The following is a 21990-nucleotide window of genomic DNA, read 5'->3' as shown; positions in this document are numbered from 1 at the left end:
GAGAGGGAATTGGGACTTAGACTCACCGTGGCTTCTGTTAATCAATATTTGGAGGGTCCCATGTTATTTTTGCTTCTGGAAAGGAAGTGGCCTATAAAATTCCTATTGACTTAACATGTAACATAACTGTTGAAAATTACGAGAAGTGTGTTGGCTGAGCTGGCCAGCAACAGGAAATCCTGCATTCAATTAGCTTGGTTCCACTCCTCCTCAAGAGGTGTAACATGCTCAAAGCCCCAGTATATCCAGGGGCTATTCAAATGAAAGGGTAGAGGGAATGATAAAATCCTGGAAAGCCTGTCTTCATTGAACAGCTGCAAGCGAGTCAGGAACAGTCTTCCTGGATGTGTATCTCATTGGTTTTGTTTTTCTATCTCTGCTGACATTTTGGTCAATTAGGAAACAATAGTCTCATTCCAATATACTGAACCAAATTACTAAAACTAAGTCATGTGACAGTGAGGGTGTGTTTTCAATTATTCACTCTGTTTTTTTGCCAGGCCTATGAAGAAAAACAGCCTTCTGCAGGAGTCAGGTTTTTCTGCCTCTCTGTTGTAAGTTCTCTTTATTATTTTTTTATTTTATAATTACTACAGGCTTTGCACAGTAAATCCAGTACTCCAAAATGCCTTTGCTCTTTACCAAAACAAAAAGGTAGTTCTCCTTCTTGGCTGGAAGCCCTAGACTTCTGTGCTTATTCAATGTTTATGGTAAAGCTGAGTAACAAGACTGATAAAGCTCACAGGATCGAGATTTAAAATGTGATGCAAGAGTTTATGCTGTTAGTACTAAGTAACGTAAAGCCTTCGTGTTCTTGCTAGTAAAGAATAGATCTAACTTTTCCACTGTTTCATTAACAGCAGAGGATTCCCATTCAGTCCGGGAACGACTCCAAATTATTTATGTTTGTAAATGCTTGGTTTAATATCCAACCAAAAATGTGAACCAAATGGATGCTACTCAAAAATTATGCATATTGTTTACAGAAGACAGACAGAGAGCTTTTTAACACAAAGCTGAGGGGTGTGGGGGGAACCCTTGAAAAAAGAAGTAACATTTGGTTTGAGTTACAAACCACAGACAGCTTCCATCAGGAGGGCTGGAGGTACCGGAATGGCCAGAGAATATGACAAGCAGCAAGCGCACCAGGGGAAAGATAAATGGTTTTGGGAGCTGGCTTTGAAATAATTGGCCTTTCCCACAAAAAACTGAATTAAATTTGGTGGAAGATGGCGATGATTCATAAGGATCTTCTGGCACTTGCATTGCTGCTTTCTGGACATTTGTATTAGAGAGCTTATAGAGTGTGTGTTTTGGTGCTTCCTACCGTTGTTGTATTACTTATGCAGCAGCTCTACAGAGAACATTGCATTGGTAAAAGCTGGGAGTAGGGGCATGATCTAGTGCTTAGAGCAAGGGACTGGAAGTCATCAGGACTCCAGGGTTTTATCTTCAGCTCAGCTGCTAACTTGCTGTGTGATATTGGGTAAGTCTTGTAGGGTTCAATTTGGTCTCGAGACGCAAAGGAGCACTGGGGATGGAGGGGCTTGCAGTTGTACTGTCCGTGCAGTGAAGAAGGGAAATGTTATCTCTGCATAAGGCATAACTCCTTAAGAAGTGATGGGGGAGTGGGGCTTATGCAACATGTCCTGCCCCTTTCAGTTGGTGTACTATACACTTCTCCCCAGTTTCAGCTTCGTAGAGAGAGGCCCCTTTCAGGGCATTTAGTATGGCATGTGCTCAGGGGCATGGCTGCTTGCTGTATGGGTGTGCTGGAGCAGAGAAGGGGCTTCTGCTGTCCACTCCATCTTCACTCATGGTGGACCCTACTCTGGTGCACCCCAGTTTGGCCATTAATCTTGCTCAGTTTATGCAGTTGTAGAAAGGCTCGGTTTAATTAACTACTTCCTGGGGGGAGGGGAAGTTTAGTAAATATTTGTAAAACACTGAAACCCTTTAACAAGAGATGTTGTCTGCCTCTGAACTGTCCCCTAGTGCAGAGCTGTTCAGATCTCAGTTTTTAGTTCAGACCTATCCCTAATGTTATTATTGTTGATATACCGTAGGAGTTCCTGGAAGCACTGATTCCATATTATAAGGGCAACCAATCTCATCTGAAAGGCCTTGAACATCTGGAGGTAAGTTGTGATGCATATTCCGTGGTCTCATTCTAAAAATGCAGCAGGTTCAGTGGTGCAAGTAGAAATAATTTTTTGGTGGTACTGCACTCATGGGAGGGACACAAGGGGGGGGTCACGTGACCTCCCTCCATGACCCTCCATGTGACTCCTCTCTGCCCCGCCCCCAGCCCAGGACACCCACGCACTCCCCGTCCCCTCTGACACTCCCCTTACTTGTCTAAAATTTTACAACTGCATCTGTTAAACAGATGCAGTTGTAAAATGATGCTTTGGACCCCTGGTGCCACCTGTACTCTCAGGTGTCATTGAGGATCCAGCAGCACCCTCAAATTGAAAACTTCTTAAATAGAAGAAGGATAGGAAGGACCATCACCCCACTTTCCCTTAACACACTATCAGTGCCTCCTTTATGTCCAAACTAAGGGCATGGCTACACTTGCAGATGTAGGGCTTGGCTACACTTGCAAGTTAGAGCACATTAAAGCAGCCCTGGGTGCCCTAACTCCAGACCCATCCACACTGGCAAGGCACTTAGAGCCCCTGGACTCTGCAGCTGGAGCACTCCTGGTAATCCATCTCCACCAGAAGCATAACGCTTGGTCCGTCTCGGCTGAAACTCCCCAGCGTCAGTGTGAACAAGGTGTTGCATTACTGCGCTCTGATTGGCCTCCAGAAACGTCCCATTATCCCCTTAAGTCAAGTGACCACTCTTGTCATTGTTTGAAATTGGCTGTAGGAATGCGGATATGCCGTTTCAAAGCTCCATTTCTGACAGCTGGCTGCTTATCTGCTCTGGGACAAAGCAACCATTACTGTGGAATGTTGCTTGAGAGGCGGGGAAAGGGGATCTGCTGCTGTCTGAACTTACAAGACAGCATGCTGACATGCTCTCAGGCTCCCAAAAACCCACTCTCTCTCCCCCCACATATACACAACACACTCCCTGTCACACTCTGCCCACCCCCGCCCCCATTTGAAAAGCATATTGCAGCCACTTGAATGCTGGGATAGCTACCACAGTGCCCTGCTCTCTGTGGCCATTGCAAGAGTTACTAATGTGGCCACGCCAGCGCGCTTGTAGCTGTCAGTGTGCACAGATTGCAGTGCTTTCCGTACTGCACTCTACAAAGGTGGGTTTAACTCAAAGTGCCCTACATCTACAAGTGTAGCCATGCCCGTAGAGCGCTCTCAGTTAAACCAGCCCTCGGAAAGCCCAGTATGGAAAGCGCTGTAGTGCGTCCACACTGTCACTCGGGGTCGGGGGGGTTCACACCCCTCAGCGAGAAAGTTTCAGCGCTCTAAATTGGCAGTGTAGACAAGGCCTAAGTATTGCTCTCCACCAGACACTAGGAAAGCAAAGACGCTGCGCCATCTGGGTTTGATGGAAAAGAGGAATAGAACGGTGTGTGTGCCATGTGCATCTTCATAGAACTGCAGCCCAAATTGTTTGATTACTTTCCTCAGCATGACCTACAGGAAGGGCAATCAAAACCAGCCTGGCAGAACATGCATGAGAACTGTCTCTGGACAGATAAGCAATTGATCAAAATCACATTTTCTGATCTCTTGGGGCCAAATCCTGATCCCATTGAAATCAAAAGAAGTTTTTCTTTTGAGTTCAATGGGAACAGGCTTTGACATTTGGAGAGGAAAGAACAAAACCAATCAAGCAAGGGCTATGTTGCTTATACCACAGGTATCAAAGGCTGCTGACTCATGTGAGAAAGCCAGCAGACATCTGAACTTTGTCCATTGCAAGGAAGAAATCAGCAATCAATGAGGCTAGAACAGTCTTTGTACCATATCCAACTCATAAGTCCATCTGCAAAGGATCAAGGAAATATGAAGGCTCCAGATTATTTTAAAGTCCTCAATCCCTTGGTTAGAATGCTCCTATCAGTATATGTTCATAATCCAGAGGCTGGATCAGGAATCAAAAACACTGTTTGAACACCTTCTGTCCTCCCCTCCCCTCCCCTCTTGAGGACTCCTGACCAACTTAACAGCACAGTATATATGCTAACAAACTTAAACAAAGCCTTTGTTTAAGTTAGTTGGCATATGTATTGTGCTGTTAGATCCAAATAAAGAATAAATGCCTTTCCTAGCTGTGTTCTGCTCCTTTAATGAGCATAGTGCAATTCCACCCCCCCTCCAGAGTGGGGTTCTAGCCTCCCCAATTCTTTCCGGTACCCCGTACCCACTAAAAATCTCATGCCGGTACTGCGTACTAGAGCGTACCATCCTACTTGCACTCCTGAGCAGGTTAGACACACTGCTTCCTATGCCGATGTTAGGGGGATGCACTTGGACTAACTGCATCTTTACTTGAGCAGTATTTGAGATACCTGTAGCCCTATCAATCATACTGTTCATCCAAGCCCACTTTCTGTCTTTCATCTGTTATAAAAGATCTGTCCCTCCTTCCATCTAAACACCCTCAAGCATACAGGAAATGTAACCTCTATCATGAGCTTTTCAAGATTAATTTCTTAACATACTGAGGTCCTAATGGGGATTTGTTATGTCAAAAAGTAGCAACTGGACTGATTTCTACACCGGGGCAGCAATGAAAGAGTCTTATTTAACCAAAAACCAACAAAACTAAAACAACCCCCAAAAGACGTTACACAATAATATGGGTGGGTGTCATTTACCGTTAACTAATGCAAATTATTCCATGTTAAAAGTGTAATACAAACTGCAGATGTGATACTTAATTAGATCAATGTGCATATTTTCTTGTTATTTGGATACGATTAGGCTGTTAAAGTTATGACTAACAATAGTACATTGCACTTTAAATCCGTGTATCTCAAAGTGCTTTACAAATAGAGGATTCTGGTGAGTATCATTGGCCTCATTTTACTGATTGGGAAACAGAGGCACAGAGAGGTGAACTGACTTGCCCAATGTCATCCAGCAAGTCAGCATCAGAGCTGAGAACAGAACACAGGTTACTGATCCATTCAACCATCATGCCTCCCCATGTCTATCTAGCTATGCCTAAATACCCTCTTTTATTCTGACGTAGGTGGATTAACTGAGTTCCACGTTTTACTGTTTGTCCGGATTTTTAGGCAGGAAAGCATCCCGTTAAAAAACAAAACAAAACAATTACATATGTACTTAACTTTAAGCATGTGTTTGGGACTTGTGCACATGCTTACATGCTTTCCTAAATCAAGGCCTTTTTTCCTTTGTCATGTGTTATAAGAGTCAGAGCTTGTCCTGGGGCTTTTTTGCTTTAAAAAAACAACAACCAGATCTATGAATTTTTTCACAGCAAAAAAATCCATATTGGAAGAACAGAAATGGATTTTTTTCAAAGATTTCCAGGCCCAGCTCCCCATGCTCCTTGGTATCTCAGAGCTTGGGGAAGCCTTCTCTATGAATAACCCCAGTACCTCCCTCTGCCTGGCTTCTAGTTTTCCCAAGAAGCTGCTAACTGAAATGATCATGATCCTTGCCAGTTTCATTAGTGTCCACCTCAGAATAGCAGCCCTGAAACTGACCAGACCCTTATTAACTTCACTCAGCTGATCCTTTTGGACAAAACTATGAGCAATAAGAGGAGACAGGTACTTGGATTATTCATAGAGAAGGATTCCATTCAACAATAAATGGAAACTAGGGGAGGTAAAGCATTGCGTGATTACAGAGCTGGGAGGTACAGCTCTACATTAGGATTAGATGTTGAAAGATTCCTTCAAAACTGAAACCGGAGAGTTTGGAAGCCCAGGGAGCCCAGTCTCTGTGCCAGCACACCAGGAGAGCTGCCAAAGAGCTGAGAGGTGGGCAGAAGAGCTGGCAGATTTCCATAAAAATTTTCATTGAAATTGACACGTTCCAACACAACATTTTGATTTCAATGAATCGGCATTTTCTGACGGAAGAACCTTCCTTTGGAAAATCTCACATAGTGCTAGTATGTAATTTGTGAAGTATTCTGGGATCCTGTTGGATGAAAGACACTGTGAAGCAGAAGGATATTATTATTACTATGATAGAAAATAAATTATCCTAAACTCTTATAAAAGAGTATCACCTATCAAAATGCCTGAATCTCTTCAAGGCACCATATGTATTAGCATACTTCTCAATGATGGATAAAGGGACCTCTTTGCTTCTCATGAAAAGGCTATGTGCAGTGTTTGTTTTTCTTTTACAAAATTAAACAAACTTTGATGCAGACTGGATCTTGTACTCCTCTAGAAGCTACATATTTCCCAGCATATAGCTCTTTTGCTCAGGTTCTCTATTACACATTATTCATTTTTCCTTCTTTTCCTCAGTGTTTGGTTTGGTTTCTATGGGTCTTTGTCTGAGGGGTAGAGGAGAGGAATGTGATCTGAGGCTGTCTTGTAGGGTTCTATTATACAGTGGAGCTGGCTTGGTGTAAAATCTACAAGCCTACATTTTCAGGTGGCTGGTCTCCCTTTTGCAGCTGCAATTTGCCTGTGCAAAATTTGCACCCACATTTTTGCATCACCAGCAGAGCCGTGGGTAGAAATCTCAGTTGTAACATGCAACTTATGACTTACACCCATAATTCATTTGCTGACACAAAAAACATAGGTGCAAATTTTGCACCTTTTTTCAAGTGCAATTTGTGCTTGTAAACAGTGAAGCTGAGCCCACTGAGAAGCATTCCTACAGTATCATCTCCCTGTGCATACATTTTCTGTGCTTTATTGCACTGTCCGTGATCTTTGTGCTATTAAACATTCATAATAAGAACATTTCATTATTTTTAAAAATGTCCAACAAAATCCTCAACTCATTACATCGTAATTAGCATTACCTGGCACCTTTGCTAGCACTCGCAGAGATACTAAGGACTGAATGGAACATGGAGATTGAACCACCCTCTCAGAGCTTTCCTTCCTGGCCAGGGTGGACCTGTTCGGGGCCAAATAGATGTTCCAGCCAGTTTTACAACTTTAACCAGCACTAGAGTCACTAAAAGAGAGAGAAAGAAATAAATCCCAGTCTAAAACATATTGTGCAAATTCCATGGATCAAAGATACAGACTTTAAAAGATTTATTTTAATATGCTTTTCAATTTAATGTAAACTACATTCCATAACCTTCCTGGACCTGTGCATTTTAATAAACAGCTCAAAAGGAAGATAAAAACAGGAGAAATAAACCCTGTATAATTGCGTAAGTTTATTACTAGAGCTGGCCAGAAAACAGAATTTCTGTTCTGTAGGAAATTCCAACATTTCAAAATTTGTTTACATTAGAATTGGAATGAAAAGTCAAAATTTTCTGTGAAATGGGAAATTCCAAAAAATTAACGATCAGCAACATTTTATTTCACTAATGTAAAATCATTTAGTTTCAGTAAGGTCAAAACATTTAATTTAGATAACGTCAAACATAATGATATATCACAATAAACATATAATTTTAAATATACGATTCAAATTAATACTTTGATATACTATAAAAGTATAAATGAAATTACTTGAGATGATAAAGTTAAAACAAAATGTTTCAATATTATCAAAATGAAATGAGAAAGTCAGAATGATTCATTTAAATTTTCATCCATCAAAAATCAATATGCTCCTGAAAACCATAATAATTTCAACTAAATTGCATTTTATGATGGAAAAAGGTTATGCTGAAAATTTATTGACCAGTTTTTCTTAATTTTTCTAATATGCTTATTCCTTTACTTAATATTCATTTTATAAAGTACCAATTTTTATGTCACATTGCTACTCCGTGGCATTTCTGCTCTATTTTATTTTGATTTGGTATGCAGAAACATACAGTGGAAAAATAATTCTTTTAATGGGTTATTTTTGCATTAATATGCTGGAGTTGTATTCTTTTCTGAGGTTCAATCCTTAATCAGGTATTCACATCTAAATGGCTTCAATGGATCTCTTTTTTGCAATTACACACAGATTCTTTTAAGTGGGCTTAGCTGTCCAAAGGTATGTGTTTCACTCCAGCCTGGCATTCCTTCCTTATTCATGGCCAAGATCTACTTTAGCTAAACCACTTACAAATCAGATGTGCCAGGCAGAGAATTTAACCTCAACAATTTGATTAATCCTATTTGAATTACAACGCTGTCATAAATCAGGCTCCAAGCAGAGCCTCTCCTTCTATGTGAGTTTGAAGGATAGAATAGTGCTTTTGTGTATCTTCTTTTCAATTTGGGATTTCATCCTGCAAATTCAGCAGAAACCAGGAAGAAGCAACACAACAGAAGCCTCAAAAACATTTGTTTAAAGCACTCCTCTGTGCTTGGAGAGCATAGGAAGAGAATGAAATGGTGAAGGAGAATTTAGTACAGCACTGCACAGAAATAAATGTTGCAAATCATAAGACATCACATGGTTGTTAGTGGACTGAAAGGCTCTGTTGACTCAATTTGTTCATCACAACTTTTCAGTAGTGTAGGTTACTGGGAGGGGAAATAGGACGAGGCCAATTATAACTCACTTTTTATATTTCTCTTCTGGGAGGATATTTAGCTGCTGAGGACTAGAGAAAGTTTTTGGCACTGTCATGCCACACAAATGGGAACATGAGAGGAAAAAGGGCAGCATCACCAGCTCACTGAAGGTGGATCGACAGAGCAGAGTTGGGAGCAGGAAATCAAAAAAGTTTCGCTCCATTTCAAGATCACTTATACTCTGTAATACCAAGGATACTGATGATGGGTCGAGTCCAGATGAGAAATGCCCTGATCCCATTGAGATTTCTACCAGCTGGGATCAAGAGAAAATTGACAGTTGCCCTAGACTACAAGTGCTATGCACTTCAGAACCGGATGACAGCACTCCTTATCCTCTTGTGATCACCAGCATGATCCAGTCCAAAGATGATGGAAGTGAAAGCTGCAAAAATATGAGAAGGAAGTTCTTCATCCAGGTAGGCAATTCACTGACTATTGTTTATTTCATGTTTCAATGGTTTCATGAATCTCAGGGCACAGAAGACACCCCATGATTCTCAGAGATCATGAGCCAGCAGCGGTCCAACTCGGCATAAATAGCACAGAAAGTGTATTACACTCCATCTAGGGCTGCAGGGTCTCTCCACTGCACTCTGCTGACTGACATGCCATTGAAGTCAGTGGAATGTTAAGCCATGCTCAGTGCATTCAGGAGCTGCACTCTACCTGGAATGCAGCAGACCAGCGGCCATAATAGAAAGCGGGGTCATTACAGCACAGACCCTTTTTACACAGTGCTCTTGACAGAGCTTATAAGCTAAGTGAGGTGCAGCTGGGTTAGTACTAGGGGAAACTCAGGTGATCCAGTAGGCAAATGATCTGTCTGAGTTTGAAGGATGTAGACTCTATGTTGCTAGAGATGTCACCTTCTTAACAGATATAAAAGTGAGACCCTAAGTGCCTCTGGTTGTTAAAAAACTGACGCTGCTTTTATCAAGAGGAAATGTAGTAATCCCACCATTCTGGCCATTTTTCAAATTGACTGATTACATTCTGGATACCTATAATAAATTCCCCCTACAATTTCAGTTGGATGCTGCATATTTTGTCACTTTCTGTCCTAAGGTGTTGTATATTGTTGCTGTGTGCTGTTAAGCAGCTACATTGTTTCATCCCAGAGGTGGCTGCATTACAGGCATAAGCGAAGTGTCTGCTAATACACAGTACATAGTCTGTCCACTCAGCTAGTAAAGACTAAAGCACTTTGAGAACCTTCTTGGTGACAGGAACTAAATATACATTATATACCTAGGTAGTTTATAGCTGGTCACCTCCATGGTATCCTAATGCCTATTACATCATATGCATTTTAGCGATACAAATATTGACCTGTATGAGGGAACTGATTCCTTTGTATTAAATATTCCTTCCATTCATTTTTGCATATCTTCTTTAGCAATGGGCTCAAATCAGAACTTCATATCCAAACACCAAGTAATGCTTATGGTGTTCAAACTCTGAATCCAAATCTCCATTGTGCCACTTGAGCTTCTCTCTAATGATCACAGCACATAGCCCAAACTTGACAAAAAGGGAATCAGGAGAATATAGTGCACATTTCAGTCTCAAAACAGAGCCTCCCTGCCCCCCATCCCTCCCCCTGGGAATATTCTACTGCATTCCAACGGAAAGAAAAAAAATGACTTAAATTGAGCCAGCCCCAAAAGACGCCCAATCACAATGGAGCTCTGCAAAACCACACCCTTCCTCCAGCATGGAAACATTCCACATTTTGGCTGGTGAGCTCACTCTGCAAATGAAAGGAGGCTGCTGGCCTCTGCCAGCCAAAGGATTCCACTCTACCTTCCTTGCACAGTGCATTCTCATGTGCTTGTCAGCTGTTGCACCTTGTCCATCCACAAACCCAAAGCACCCTGAGTTCCAATAACTGCCACCAGGTTTCCCAGCATCTGACTTCTCACCATTTTACCAAAGATAGTCAAGTCAGAGAATCCAGGTGCCTTGAATTTATGGTAGTCAAGTTAGCTGCTGCCGCTGGAGAACAGTTATACATTAATTCATCTTTAGCAATGTAAGTGTTCCCTGGTGGCACTTCTTAACCTTCTGTATACTGTGTGGAATCATGGTGATGCCATCAAGTCTTCATTTTTCCTCCTACGGGAGCAGAGATGCTGGCATCATCTACCTTGTTCTCCTGTCTGTGTCATCTTGCTGAGGTTCTGCAATATGCAGTGAGGTGATTGATACATCCCCTCTATGTTGCACTGGTCTGTCATAACCGGCTCCTTAGTGCAGTATGCATTAGAGAGCACTTGGCCCTCTCTTAAAACCCCTATCCTCAAATATCCAGAAGAAGAGAGTCAGAGATTTTCTTCAGGTCCCAAGGCGTCAGGCTCTCTGTTGCTCTCTATAATCAGCTGCAGAAATTCACAGGTCAATGCATGGCCCATTCTCATTTCAAGGAATCAGAATCCATTTTTCTGTTACATTACTGGGGCACACAGCTGTGCCAGACTATTGTGTTAGTCCATCAGTTTTCTGCCTTACACTACCTGCAGCCGTTTGCCTGGTGCCCATGACCCTGAAGGTGTGAACACCCTCCACAAAAATCCAGAGCACTGAACTGTCAAACAGGAGTTCCTTCCAGGCCCAGCAGTGGAAGAATTCATGTTCCTGTCTGAGCCTTACACTGTTGTTCGTGTATGATTCACTAGTGTTCTCACTTTGATTAAATTACAAGTGTTTCCAGCATCACTTTATTTCAGGCAACCAGTTTCAGGTACATACTCTTGTCGCAAATACTTGGCAAGTTCTATGTATCGACACAGTACAGTAAGTATAATAGGAAGTTCCATGATCTGATTACAGCTATCATTTATATTACATAAAAATAATTTTGATAACCAGTGACCATAACAAGAATAATAAAAGTACTACAAGGGTCTTTGTCATTTGTCAAAACAGAGCAGTTGTGAGTAGGCGGAAGCGTGGAAACTAAGGCAACACTTGTTATCCCTGGAAGACATGTTTTATTTTGTTTGTTGTGGTCTCTAGGGCCACACTGACAGCTTACTAAGACCCTGACAATTGTATGTAACTTGCATCATAATCACAGAATCATAGGACTGAAAGGGACCTTGAGAGGTTATCTAGTCCAGTCCCCTGTGCTCATGGCAGGACTAAGGGCTTGTCTTCATGACTGGGGTAAGTTGATCTAAGTTACACTACTCCAGCTGCATGAATAAAGTAACTGGAGTCGACGTAGCTTAGGTCAACTTACCCCGGTGTCTTCACTGCACTGCATCGACGGGAGACACTCTCCGGTCAACTTCCCTTAGTCTTCTCGAAGAGCTGGAGTATCAGGGTTGACCGTAGAGTGGTCTGCAGTCGATTTAGAGGGTGTTCACTTGACTCACTAAATCAATCCCTGCTGTATCGATTGCAGCAGCACCCATCTCTCTGTAGTGAAGACCAGTCCTAAGTATTATCTAAACCATCCTTACAGGTGTTTGTCTAACTTGGTCTTAAAAATCTCTAGTGATGGAGATTCTACAACCTCCCTAGGCAATTTATTCCAGTGCTTAACCACCCAGACAGTTAGGAAGTTTTGCCTAATGTCCAACCTAAAGTGCACTTATTGCGATTTAAGCCCATTGCGTCTTGTCCTATCCTCAGAGCTTACAGAGAATACTACTACTCTAAAATTTGCTCTTCTAAAATGGTTTTCATTTGAGAATCTTACTTAACAAACAGAAATTTAGCACAATGCAAATCAGGACCTTCTGGTGCAGACAATGGCGCTAGTGTAACAAGTGACTTGTGCCATTGCAGATTATCCCAGCTCCATCTTAGTGATTTGTACCATTAAAGCAACAATAGTGCAGAAAACACAGCATTTAGGTGTGTGGTTACATACAGTTTTCACCACGCTGATATGTGTATTATTATAAAGTAGCAGACAGTGTTGTGTATTAGGTTTGCTTCATAACTGATTTCTAGGCAAAGTCACAACATTTTCAGTCTACTGTGCCAATTCTGATAACTGATACCTGGTGGCTGAGTTTCAGATGAATCCCGGGAACTGTAATTTGTGTAACAGTCTCACTATGCGGCACTTATTCCGCTTATGAAAATAAACAAACACTTTGATGTAAATTCAAATGGAAAACATCATGGAAAGGTTCTTCTGACGTTCTGATTACATTATGGTTCTAAACCATTTGCCTTTGCTTTCAAGGAGGAATATTCAAAGCACGGTTAGTCCCCAGTATGCATTTTGGGGATTATTTTAACCCAGCAACTAAAGCGTTAATAATTTCAGAATGCATACTCAGCGATTAAACTGGGGTGTATGCAATTCTATGTTCCCAATGGGTAGATGGGCCTGGGGTGAAACAAAGGTCCCTCATTGATTACTCTGGTTGGCATGAAGCTATGTTCTAAGTGAGTTTGATATTATCTGAGACAAACTTCCCTATATCTCTATAAAAATATACATCCATACAAAAGGTTGTCTGGAAAATGAAAATTGGTCCATTTGGAAATGCCATGGAATGAAAATGTTTTCCAAATCTTCTAGATGCCTACATAATCTTTTTATTTTTGATCAACTCTCATGGCAAGAATAGTATTCAGAGTTTTCTTAATAGTATTCACCAAGCGAGGAAGGCACCTCAATCTTCATCCGGATGGGTCCTATGAGAAATCCTATGGCCTGTGTTATGCAGGAAGTCAGACTAGACAATCGCAAGGGGCCCTTCTGGCCTTAAAGTCTAGCATTGGTGAATCTCTGATGTCAGACAAGGGAATCCTAAGATCATTAAATATTGTGCTGGTTGGTAGCTGTCTGAAAATGCAGCTTTGGGAGGCTAGTGATATGGGCTATTTTGACCTCTCTCACTCATTGGAATTCTCTTTCTATGTGTTACAAATGTTAAGGATTTTGTTAAGTAAGTTCTACTGGGTGTGCTGTGATCTTTCAACACATCCAGTACTTAAAAGTGCAGACAACTCAAACTACTATGACCTTGGCTAAAAAAGCAACAAAGAAAATGGAATGGCAAGCCAAAGGCTGGTAGTCTATAACATCGCTGAGTGGGATGATCACTGGGAAAGAATGCTCCTTTCTGAATGTGTTCGCCTGTCGTGTGCTGCTCAAAGTAACTTCCTGGCTTTCCGTGTGTGCACCAAATGGTAAGGATACTGGTGTGTAAATACGAAGATCTGTTTTACAGCCTCTCTGCTCTTGATGACACTTGGCGCACTGACACTCAGGCAAAAGCTGTGGAAGGAGGGTATATCTGATAGGGCTACTGAGAAATCAGAGACACAGTCAGTCATGGTGAGGAATGGGTGGGACGAGGGACATTCACCCGAGCTGGAATGGTCCTTTGAGCACCCAAGCAATTTCAAGCAGTAATCTCTTTCTAGTTTATTACTGCTTCTGGCAGCACTACATTATGATATGTGGCTTCTTCTGCACATGCCACCGTCACCCATGTTGGGCAGTGGCATGTAACACCCAATCACTGTAATAGTAGCCATGGCAATAGGGCTACTGAGGGAGAGGGGGTATCCAGGACAGCGTGCAATGTTGAGGGGAAGGTTTTCTGCGTGAATGCCCAACAGCCAAAAGACTGGAGTCAGAATTTCAGTGGATCGTATGGCTCCGTGTGGTTCCAGAACCAGACCCCGGCCTTTTCCATGTGGCCCTCAATCTTTCATGCCTGAGAGAAAAAAACAACTCACTATTTTTGCATCATCATCCAGGCATATTTTTTGTTAATTTCCCATTTTCCAGGAGAGGATGATTTGACCCATTCTTTGTGATGGGATGATTTCCACGGCAGAAGACTGTGATGTCTCAGAAACAGGGTTATGGCATGACAGCTGGACAAGCTTGGTTGGGAGGGAGGCTGTATTTATTCCTTCTGTTTCTTCATTTGTGCTCTCTCTCTCTTTCCGTTCTCTCCCTTCTGCCCTTCCCAGAAATGGGACTGTGAGATCAGACACAGGTTATCTCTTAAACTTGTTGAGTGAGGTGACATGTAGCAAGTGGGTGATGCAACAGGTAGGGCAGGTTCCCAGAAAAAACATGGCTAAGGATAGCTGATGAATAGACAGATCTATTTATACTGCGTGATCTGTTTACCCATCTCTCTATCCATCAACTAGCGATAGCCAGGGTTTTGTGGGAACCTGAATCCCAAGCCCCACCTGTTGCATCAGCTGATTAATTCATGTACCACTGATCTCATAATCTCACTACTGAGAAGGAGGGCAACTGGTGAAAAGGAGGTAAAACAGAGAGGGCAGGAGGGGGTGGCTACCTCCAATGGCACAGTTCCACTATCCCATGGATTTTTCACAGGTACCAGCTGGTACCTTTATTAATTTCAAAGGGAATTCCCAGACAGATGCTAGGAAAATAAATGGAATTTTGTCTAAAAGTTTTTAAAGGACCAGTTCCTCAGCTGAACATATCAAAATCAATGGAGCTCTGCTGATTTACACCAGTGAGGCCTCTGGCCCTATTTTTCAAAACTGACATAATACAATTTCTCTGGAAGAAAATTCAAAAAGGCTCTATTCTCTTAATCGGTCATTGACTCAGAAATCACAGCTCTTTAGTATTCAGCGGGCTATAGAAGCCTAAGCACTCACTGCTATATTGTTATTACTGTTTTTTAAACAGAGTCAATCAGGTTATCATCATATGCCTGGTTAAGTGATTACCAGATCTTCCTTGAACCACCCATGTGCAGCCATGTATTTCATTTCAGACAATCTAACTATTGTGAGTTACATTCAGAGTGCACGAAAGTGTTTCAGTTTTCCAGCGAAGGCCTGGTTACGCTTATTTCAAAACAGCATCTGGAAGGAGATGTTTCAAGACAGGACTCTGAGCTAGAAACGTCTAATGAGAAAGTGATGGAAAAGGAAATCTCTGAAATGGCAGAGATAAAAATATCCTGAGATTTGGCCTTTGGTATGATAAGAATGAAGAAAATTGGTTGCAAAATGAAAAGCATGAAAGATCAGCTGAATCTATACACAAAAGTTTCCAAAAAAATCCTGCGATATTCCTTTGATTTAGATTTTTCTTTCAGCCTGAGATTTTTTGCTTAAATGTAATCTTACTAACAGTGCACTATTGAAAGGCCTTCATTTTATTTGCATGCTTGGGGTCAATAAAATTTGAACAGATGTGAAATACATGTTTCACCAGCTTCATTAAGCTCTGTATGGCAAAGCTGCCTATAAGTGAAAGATTTTTTTATTCATTGGCAACCGACATGCATTAAACATACATTCCAGTAATGACTAGGTCTGGTGCCCTAGGAGGAACCCACCTGCCCACCCACCAAACCTGCCAACTTTATTTTAACATGTTCTCTACGTTTGCCAGGCCTGGAGCTATGAGTCACTGGACAAAACCAACAAGACACATTAAAAAAAAGGGGCAAAACTAATAACTGCTCTGCTCCTGGAAGCACCAGCGAGCATTTTTACATATAAAATAATAAATGAGACAGGAAATAAAAGACATTAAAGAGCAAAGCCCAAACAAATTGGCTGCTGTAACATTGGCCAGTCTAATATTTATTTTTTAAAGCTTTTGTGTCATGTTGCTAGAACTTGGATTTTAATATAATGATCTATATCCGGGACTCCAAACTGCAAATGCGGACAACACACACGAATTGCTACACCTCCCTCCAACAAAAATTAATTTCTAATGTATTTGACAGATAGAGCTAAACTGAAAATTAACCAAACCTGATGGGGTTAAAAAAGGGATTTAAAACAAAAATTATAGCTGTTCTCTAGTTTTTGTGAGACACACAACAGAACTTGCTTCCAGTTTTGCATTCTCACTAATTTAATGCATACAAATGATTGGGCCCAGAAAAATATCCAAATCACCTCTTATTATTATTATTTGACATTTAAATAACCGTAGCACCTGCCTCGAAATCCAAGTCAGGATAGTGTCCCCATTGCATATATGGACAACATATATTGAGATAGTCCCTGCCCCCAAAGAATTTACAATCTAAGCCTCTGATCTTGCAAAGAAAACCATGCGGCCACCTGCATGGAGCTCCACTAACTCAACTCGAAATCAAGCAGTTCTCTTTGCAGGATGGGAATCTAAGTCCTGTACACAAGCTGGGGAACGGAGCATGACCACATGGGGGTTTCAATGGGGGGAGGTGTCTCTGAATAGAGTGGAGCTTGAGACTGGCTGAAAATTTGCCCTGAGGAGTCAAAAAATAAAATCCTCCAAATGTAAGCGCTCAATGCTGCAAGCCCTGACACGTATGAAGAATCACTCACTGCTCATGTGAGCACTTCCATTCATTTCAAAGGAGCTAGTCATGGGACTAAGTATTTTTGTGATAAAAGGTTTGCAAGATCCAAGCCTGAATTCGGCATATAAAATGAAACACACATTGTTCGGGCACCTCCTCGGACCATACGGCCACTACTGCTTTTATCCTTAGCTGTCCCAGCCCATGGCACTGCCAACTGCACAGGCTTTACCAGGTTGTAGGTATTTGGCCATGAACCTAGTGCAAGAATCTCACCAGACCCTATGATCCCACATTAGTTTTTGGAAGCATGAGTGACTCCTAGTGAATTTCATGTATGCTTCTATAAGCAAAATTTGCCCTTGTATTCACATGAGTTTCTCAGCAGTGCATAAAGCCAAATTAACAAAATAAAAATGGCAGTTTAATGCCACTAGGGGCTGATTATTCTTAACGTATTACTGGAATTCAATCTCTCACTCTTTCTCTTTTTGTTCCCCCGGGGTGGGCTGATACTTCTTTCAGGACCATTAATCACTTGTAGTGTAGTAAGGAGAAAACACTTAACTGTATCAATAAAACAGAGGGAAAAATACTCCATGGACTTCAAGTATAAATGTGTCCCAGCATACTTAACTTAGTGTTTTTGTCTCTCCCTTTCCTTCCAGTTGGCATGGTCAAAAAATCTCACACATCCCTATTGTCAAAATCTGTCAGCTGCTCTCTTGCCTCTTCATGGCAAAACACATCATACTATAATCTTTTCCTATGGTAATCAGAAGTCATTGCAGTCCCATGGAGAAGAATTGTTTGAGATGTTTGTCTCACACAACAGCATCTACCCAGAAGTGAGCTGCATTCAGCTTCTACTTTTCTTGTGTTTAGAAATAATCTGGATCTAGGAACAAGAAAATTGATGCTTTAAAAAATCAAACTGTAAATAACTTAAATACTCTCTGCATATTTACTTTGATGCAATAAAGAGTTTTTGTCTTCATCTTCCTGAACCAGGATGGCTGCATCTGGAGGCTTTGTATAGCCACGGGAAATGATGGCCTGGGGATCCAAGTCTCGAGAACCCCCAACTGCACTTCTCTTGGGAAAGGGTTCACAGTCAGCCAAGTGATCAATGGGGGTGCTGCCCACAGGTACTTCATTTATAATTTTTATTATGGACTAACTTGATGGTTTTTGAAGGACCCATCGTCTGACACCAGCTGCACTTTAAGATCTTAAATCCAAAGGAACGCAGTGATGCACAGGAAACATCTTACATTGCACTGAGCTGAAGAAATGGATAAACATATTAGAAATAAAACATGCAGCCATGCTCAGCTCTAACTCTTCTCAATGTTAATTGCAAATAAGGATTATAGAATCATAGAGGTGCAGGACCTCGAGAGATCATCTAGTCCAATACCCTGCACTCAAGGCAGGACTACATAATAGCTCGACCATCCCTGACAGGTGTTTGTCTACCATTTCTTAAAATTTCTGATGACAGAGATTCCACAACCTCCCTAGGTAATTTGTTCCAGTGCTTAACCACCCTGACTGTTAGAAAGTTCTTCCTAATGTCCAACCTAAACTGACCTTTCTGCAATTTAAGTCCATTGCTTCTTTTCCTATCTTCAGAGGTTAACAAGAACAATGTCTCCTAGTAACAACCTTTTATGTCCTTAAAAACTGTTCTCGTCCGCCCAACCCCCACCTCCTCTTCTCCAGACTAAACAAACCCAATTTTTTCAATCTTTCCTTGTAGGTCATGTTTTCTATACCTTTAATCATCCTTGTTACGATCCTTTGGATTTTTTCCAGTTTGCCACATTTTTCCTGAAATGTTGCTCCTAGAAACCGGACACAGTACTCCAGCTGAGGCCTTATCAGTGCTGAGTAGAGTGGAGAAATTACTTCTTGTGTCTTGCTTAAAACATTACAGAATAGCATTCACTTGTTTTGTAACAGCGTTACACTCTTCACTCATATTTAGCTTGCAATCCACTATGACCCCCAGATCCCTTTCTGCAGTACTCTTTGCTAGGCAGTCATTTTCCATTTTGTATGTATGCAATTGATTATTCCTTCCTAAATGGAGTATTTTGCATTTGTCCTTATTGAATTTCATCTTATCTACTTCAGACCATTTCTCCAGTTTGTCCAGATCATTTTGAATTTTAATCCTACCCTCCAAAGCCCTTGCAATCCCTCCCAGCTTGGTATCGTTCACAAACTTTATAAGTGTACTCTCTATGCATTATCTAATCATTGATTAGAAAGAGGCTAACTTGAGCATTGTAAAAGATTTATGGTGTCCCCTCTTTAATAGCCCTTGGTAAAGGCCACCAGGCTACCAGATGTACTGGAAGGCATTATGGCCCTGGGTTCTCTTTAGAGAGCACAGTATACAGTCCTCTCCACAGCTTAGAATGGTGGGGGAAGAGGGAGCTCTTTGGGATGTTTTGTGCACTAAGGAGTGCTTGCAGGGAGCCATCTGTGATTGTAGCCAGCCCCTGCATGAGAGTGTTCAAGGTGGCAGGGGAAAGGAGAGATTTCATGTGCCTTTGTGGGCGAGACACCAAGAACAATCTCAATTATGCTGTATTGTTCTTGGGTCTGTAATACTGTGTGTGTGTGTTTTAAAGGGATGGTCGTCTAAGCCCAGGGGACGAACTGTTAACACTAAATGGACAATCACTTAATGAGCTCACCAACAAAGAGGCTGAATCTCTCATTCAATCAGCAACAGGACTGGTGAATTTGGTGATTGCTAACAAGGTAAGAAGGAGGGCTGTGGTCCACTCCACATCTCCTTGGCATTTCAAAAGTGTTTACCTGAAAGGCAAGAGGAATCAGTGCACTGAATATCTGGAACATTTGTTTTTTCTCCCGCAAACCTCACGTGGTCTAAGTCTGCTAACCTTCAGTGTAGCTCTTCCAGGACAAACAGAGACTATGGGGAGCCATCAGCCCTTAGAAATTCTAGCTGGGACTATACAGTCACTCCTTTCATAAGCACATACCCCACCACTGTGTGTTTTCTATGTACAGACTGACCAAAGCTGGGGTGGATGAATGGAAGATCCATGAATCCAGGACCTGGGCTGGGAAAGGGCCAAGGACCCACCAAGTTTGGATCCAAGGCTCTATAGCTGTGGGACCCACTGCTACAGAGTGCTAGGGTTTGCCATCGGGATCAGAGAGCACGAGATAGCATTAACAGGACAGTGAGGCAGGAGTATTACAAACAAGCCCTTTTCCAGTGGAAGCCCTTTGATCTTTTGTGGGTAGACCATTTGGATCCAGATCTCACAGTTTAAACCTACCCTCAAGCACACATCTGAGTGGTGCTGGTTGTATTTCCCTAATTTAGTTATTGCTGCTCTCCCAATAATCTGTCATATAGTAAAGGCATTAAAAAAGGCATTATACCCCGCTAGTACAGACTGAAGCACTGTGTAGACAAGCCCTAAGGCACCACTCCTGCAGTGAGTTCCAGGGGGGTGCTTCCCTGCCTTACATCTGCATGGAGCCCCTTTGACGTCAATGGTGTTCGTGCAGGTGTTCATTGCAGGATTGGGACCTAAACGTTAACGAAAAAAACATTCAGTTATCTAGAGCCCAGGAAACTCACGTAGCTAGTACAGGCTTAGTTAGAGAAATGAGAACTGAAGTCTGCAGTCCTGCCTAGAGTGTGCCTCTTTTTAGCATCTTCATACTGTACATTGTCTATCACCGTGAGGTCTGTTAGACTCTAACCAGGGGTTTATTTCTTTTTCCTTTCAAAATCAAAGAGGACTTATGTTTTATAAGGCAGACTATATTTAACATTTATATTGTGGTAGCAGCCAACAGCTTCAGCCTGGTTAGGTCCCACTGTGCACTTTAAAACATACATTATGTTGGCTGAAAAATAAAACTAAAAGTGAACAGAAAACATTTTGGAAATGAGATTCTGGAACCGGCTGCTTAGCCAAAACCTATAAAAATCAGTTTCACAACGCACCCTTCAGACTCTTCTTTGTGCTTCTTATTCTAAAGAATTCACTAGGGGAAGCAGGCCGGAAAGAGGATGTATTTTTTTATGATTTGGCAATGGTGCCACTTGCTGCTGAAGAGGAGCGTTACCATTCAGTGGCTCACTGTGACAGGATACTTCCAAACAGCTCTACTAAAACTAGACTTCAAGAAGTAAGTTACATCTTGTTGTTGGCCCTCAACATCTTATGACATATAGACCCTGCTCCTATACCATTTTGTGGCCTCCTCAGCCCCTGCAAGATTCCCTTGAGTAAAACTGGCTTGGCTTTTTATGCAAAGTGATAGTTTGTCACATACATGGGATTTTGTCATAGCTATTTCCCCAATGATTTAACTGAGAGAGGTTTTTCCATGCAATTAGTGCCCTTTTATCATTCTTTTAGAACTGATAAGGCTCAGTAATCCTATTAATTGCAATAAATTGCATTCCCTAGATCCATAGATGGACGAAACTTCTTATTTTTAAAGTATGCTTAGAGTCGAGGTTCCTAGTTGGGTGTAATCATTTACTTTTCCCATTGTATTTGTATTCCCATCTCCCAAGCTATTTTGGACAAATTTGTTTAATTGAAAGCTTATAAATGCTGAACACAGTGGCCACTGTTTTCAAAGTAATCTTGGGTGCCTATCTTGGAACTCCTTGAAAGGGACCGATTCTCAGAAAGTGCTAATCATCTACCCTCCAAAAATCAGGCCCCTTTAAAATCAAACCACTAGTCACATCTGATATTTAGAGCAGCGTATCTGGAGTTACCAAGAAATGAAAATATTCTTGTAGGTTTGTTGCGGGTGGGGGAAGAAGAGAGAGATAGACTCATTTTTACCTAGCATCCTGAATGTAACTTCTAAACTGCATGTATTTCCATACTAGTCCTCAGGTAAGTTACAGTTACTTCTGATATTTTGAAAGAAATGCGATCAAACAAATAATTTAGAATCACCATCCCTTATCATTCCATTTATATCAGATAAACTGCTTTCCTGCCCAAGTTCTGGGATATAAGTTAAAATCCAGGCTGAAGTCTGTGCAAACTGAATTGTGAGAATTTTTTT

The 21990-nt window shown here is 41.6% G+C and overlaps 1 protein-coding gene across 1 annotated transcript in view; it reads left to right on the top strand.

Annotated features, from left to right (window-relative positions):
• Positions 1-504: 504 nt before the first annotated feature.
• The window catches only part of IL16 (interleukin 16), a 53143-nt gene continuing 31657 nt past the window's right edge, over positions 505-21990 (top strand). Inside the window, 4 exon segments of the mRNA XM_077828615.1 lie at positions 505-554; positions 8631-9039; positions 17911-18047; positions 19542-19650. Coding sequence (XP_077684741.1) covers positions 505-554; positions 8631-9039; positions 17911-18047; positions 19542-19650 — 705 coding nt within the window.

Source organism: Eretmochelys imbricata, chromosome 10 (genome assembly GCF_965152235.1).
Source record: "Eretmochelys imbricata isolate rEreImb1 chromosome 10, rEreImb1.hap1, whole genome shotgun sequence".
Lineage (NCBI taxonomy): Eukaryota > Metazoa > Chordata > Testudines > Cheloniidae > Eretmochelys > Eretmochelys imbricata.
The sequence above is the reverse complement of the archived record's forward strand: the minus strand, read 5'-3'. Positions and strand labels throughout refer to the sequence as shown.